Below are 4158 nucleotides of genomic sequence, written 5' to 3'. Positions count from 1 at the left end.
TACAAATTTATTTTTATAAAAGTTTCTGTTGAAATGTTAACTTTTTTGTCATTAATGGTCAAAAACTAAAAGATTTTGGCAAAAATGTTTGCAAAATTTTTTTTCAAAATTGTATCTTTTTTTGCATGTTTCTACAAAAATTAGGGCTGTTACAGAACATTTTTAGAAATATATTTTTATAAAAGTTTTTGTTGAAATATTAACTTTTTGTGTCATTTATGGTCTAAAACTAAAAGATTTTGGCAACACTTTTGTAAAGTATTTTTAAAAATGTTATCTTTTGCTGCATGTTTCTACAAAAAATAGGGCTTTTACAGAACACTTTTTGAAATGTATTGTTATAAAATGTTCTGTAGAAATATGACGTTTTTGTGTCTTTTTTGGTCAAAAACTAAAAGATTTTGATGAAACTTTTGTAAAATTATTTTTCAAAATTGTATATTTTGCTGTATGTTTCTCATCAAACATAATTTAGAGAATATTTTTAGAAATTCGTTAAATTTTTGTGTCATTTTTTTTTCAAAAACAAAGATTTAGACGAAAAGTTTTTGTATCTTTACTGCATGCTTCTCAAAAAATTAGGAAAATTTAGAGAACATTTTTTAAAAAATTTTCCATTTGAATTTTTTGTGAAAATCTGAACTTTTTGTTTCATGTTTGGGCAACCTTTGACAAAACTTTTTTTCAAAAAATTGTTTGTCAAAATTGTATCTTTTCCCGCATGTTTCTCATCAAATTAGGGCATTTATAAAACATTTTTAGAAATTTGTTGTTATAAAATTTTCTGTCAAAATGTGAACTTTTTGTGTTATTTTTGGTCAATAACTAAAAGATTTAAAAAAAAAACTTTGTTAAAAATTATTTTTAAAAATTGTATCTTCTGCTGCATGTTTCTCAAAAAATTAGGACATTTATAAAAATTTTTTGTTTTTAAATTTTCTGTCGAAATGTGAACTTTACGGGTCTTTTTTGTTATAAAACTAAAACGTTTTGATACAAATTTTGGTAAAAGTTTTTTTAATTGCCTTTTCTTGCGTGTTTCTAAAAAAAATTAAGGCATTTGGAGAATTTTTTTTAATTATTTCATTTGAAAAGATACAATTGTGAAAAATAATTTTCCACAATTTTTGTCCAAATCTGAACTTTTCGTTTCATTTTTGGGCAAGTTTTGACAAAAATTGTGGAAATTTACTTTTGAAAATTGTATCTTTTGGCGCATGTTTCTAATCAAATTATGGCATTTAGAAAATATTGTTAAAAATTTATTTTTATAAAATAAAAATGGGGGCTTAGGGTCAGGGTTAAACTAACTTTCTTTGTCAAAATGTAATAGAATTTGACCAAAAATGACACGAAACAAATTTTGACAGAATATTTTATTTAAAAATGTTTTCCCTGATTTTATGAGAAACATCCAGGCAAAGATAAAATGTTGAAAAATAATTTTAACAAACTTTTTGTCAAAATTGATTACAATTTGACCAGAAATGTGAAATTTTCACATTTTTACAGAAAACTATTTAAAAAATTAAAAAAAAAAAAAAAAAAGCTCTGTAAATTCCCTACTTTTATGAGAAACATGCAGGAAAACAATAATTTGAAAAATTATTTTACCTAAACTTTTGTTAAAATGTATTACAATTTGATATGAAAAGTTCACATTTTGACAGAAAATTCAATAAAAAATGTTTTGTTTTTTTCAAATGTAGCGTTTTGGAAAATTGTGAGAAAAACATTATTTCGAATTATTTAAAAAAACATTTTTATAATTTTTTTTTTTAATTTTTAGATTTTTTTTTTTTTTTTAGAAACAAAAATTTGGTCAGATTTTGAAAAACTTGTTCCTGCGCATTTCTCATTGAATAAGAGCATTTTGAAAATTTTACCAGAACCATTTTTTTTTCATGGAATCTTGCGTAAAATTCTTAATTTTGCATAACATGTCGTCAGATGGGTGGGCAACGTCTCTGTCATTGGTGTGGAACCCCAGGGTTCACCTCCTGGGCAAGATCGAATCCCGGTTAGGGTGGTTGGTACCTTCCAGTGGACTCACCACCTGCAGGAAGGTTCAGGGGGGTGTTGGTACGGTGCAGTGTGATTTGGGTGGCGGTCGTGGAGACTGCTGCCCCCAGCAACGGATAAGCGGATGAAAATGGATGAAAAATTTCGATAAAACATTTTTTGAAAAAAAAAATATATATATATATTTTCTGCATTTTCTCATTAAATAAGAGCATTTTGAGAAATTTTTTAGATTAAAAAACATTTTGGAAATTTTTCGGGAAAATCCTAATTTTGCATGTCGTGGTCAAATGATGAAAAATAATGAAAATTTTTGGGAAATAAAATTTCAAAATGTTATAAAATGTAAAAAAAACAAACAAAAAAAAACCCAGAAATATGTTAAAAACCACTGCTGTGTAGAAAACATACATTTTTATATTTCATTTTGTCATTGCAACATTTAAAAAAAAAAAAAAAAATTTATATAAAATCGACGACTCCACCGTTGTACAAATGAAATTCTTTTTAATGCATATTAGCACTTACTTTTGGATTTACAAATATAAACATCACATTCACTTGAGGTGATTACAGCACGACACCCAAAATACACACGACACCAACTGCAAATAGAGGCTTTTACTTTTACACAATTCAAGAATGTCGTCTCTCCTGCAAACGTTCACGATTTGCTCCCTTTCGTCTGTGTAAAGAGACAGCTAGGTGGCGCCGACGGTGCTAAAAAATCCGAACGGTGGTAATCAGGGTCGATTAGTCGAAACCGAGTGTAGATAAATGATGTTTTCTGCTAATTTGGGTTTTTTGAAATTACTGCGTGATTGGGATTTTTTTTTTAAAAATCTGTTAAGATTTTCCTTTAAGTGAAAGAAAATCGCAATCCCGCAGAAACGACCATAAACTCTTTATAAAAAAATTAAAGAATTTACAAACTTTACACATTTTTAAAAACGTTGATGTTCCTTGATGGAGAGTCATGTGATGAGTTCACCCACAGGGGTCAGCAGAAATCCTGAGGCGCTAACTTTTGCAACCAGACCAATTTTTACAATGGGGGCCTAAAACTGTGGTGCAGGAACCTATTGTGAGTTCTTGTGTCGAACTATTGAGTTAATGAATAAATAAGTCGTAATTATATAAAAAAACAAAACAAAAAAAAAAGAAAATAAATAAATGTTGAAATGTTGACGACACTCATGAGGCCAAAGAAACCCCCGAAACTGTTTCGTGATTGACAGTGGTTCGATAACTTAAGTCAAGACATTACTGTACACGTGATCTCGGCTTCGGAAATGATAAATACAATGACGTCAAAACACGGGTTCCAGTCTTGAACAGTTCCACCGTGTCGCTCCTGAGACATCGTAAACTCACAAAATGAAGATCGTATAAAAACAATACTGGGTTTTACAAATATTTAAAGAATAAAAATATCGACCCGACCATCATAAAAAAAAAATTTAAAAAAATACAAAGTCAGCACAGAAACATGCAGCCATTTACCTCCGACTCCGCCCACCAATGTACACCGCGTCCTTGCATGAACTGACGCACGGCACGGCCCGGCCCGGCGCGGAACCGGCCGCCATTTACGGTTAGGGACCGCGTGGAACGATATGTTCCGTTAAGTGCAAAGTCTGTCTTGCGAGCGGCAGTAGGCCGTTAGCTAGCCTTCTGCAGCAGTTTGTCCTCTTTCAGTTTGAACGGCACGCTGACGGACATCTCCGCGATGAAGCGCTCGCACGCCGTCTTGGTCACCTGCTTGCAGTAGCGTAGGTCTATTTGGCAGATGCTGCCGCAGCGCTTAAAAAAGTTCAGCGAGTGGTCCGTGACCCGGTTACAAACTGGAGGGAAAACAGAAGGAAGAAAAAAGAAGAAAAAAAATTCGATCGTTACTTCAACAAGGTCAACGTTTCAAAGTCTTACAGTTACATTTCTTACTTTGAGCATTGTCGCCCCCTGCTGGCTCGTTAATACTTCCAGCTCTACTCACCTGGTTTACTGTTGCTGGGAAACGTGAAATACTTACTAGGGCAGGCATGGGCAAACTAAGGCTCGGGGGCCGGATGCGGCCCGTTCGGGTTATTAATCCGAACTTTTCCACATATATATATATATATATATTTAGTATATTTA

General features: G+C 31.8%; 1 protein-coding gene across 1 annotated transcript in view; it reads right to left on the bottom strand.

Annotated features, from left to right (window-relative positions):
- Positions 1-2509: 2509 nt before the first annotated feature.
- Positions 2510-4158, bottom strand: part of LOC103398071 (lysine-specific demethylase 2B) — an 11453-nt gene continuing 9804 nt past the window's right edge. The window contains 1 exon segment of the mRNA XM_025053433.1: positions 2510-3931. Coding sequence (XP_024909201.1) covers positions 3685-3931 — 247 coding nt within the window. The 3' untranslated portion in view covers positions 2510-3684.

The sequence above is a fragment of the Cynoglossus semilaevis genome, chromosome Z, assembly GCF_000523025.1.
Source record: "Cynoglossus semilaevis isolate Cse_v1.0 chromosome Z, Cse_v1.0, whole genome shotgun sequence".
NCBI lineage: Eukaryota > Metazoa > Chordata > Actinopteri > Pleuronectiformes > Cynoglossidae > Cynoglossus > Cynoglossus semilaevis.
Note: the sequence above shows the minus strand (reverse complement) of the source record. Positions and strands in the feature narration are given on the sequence as shown.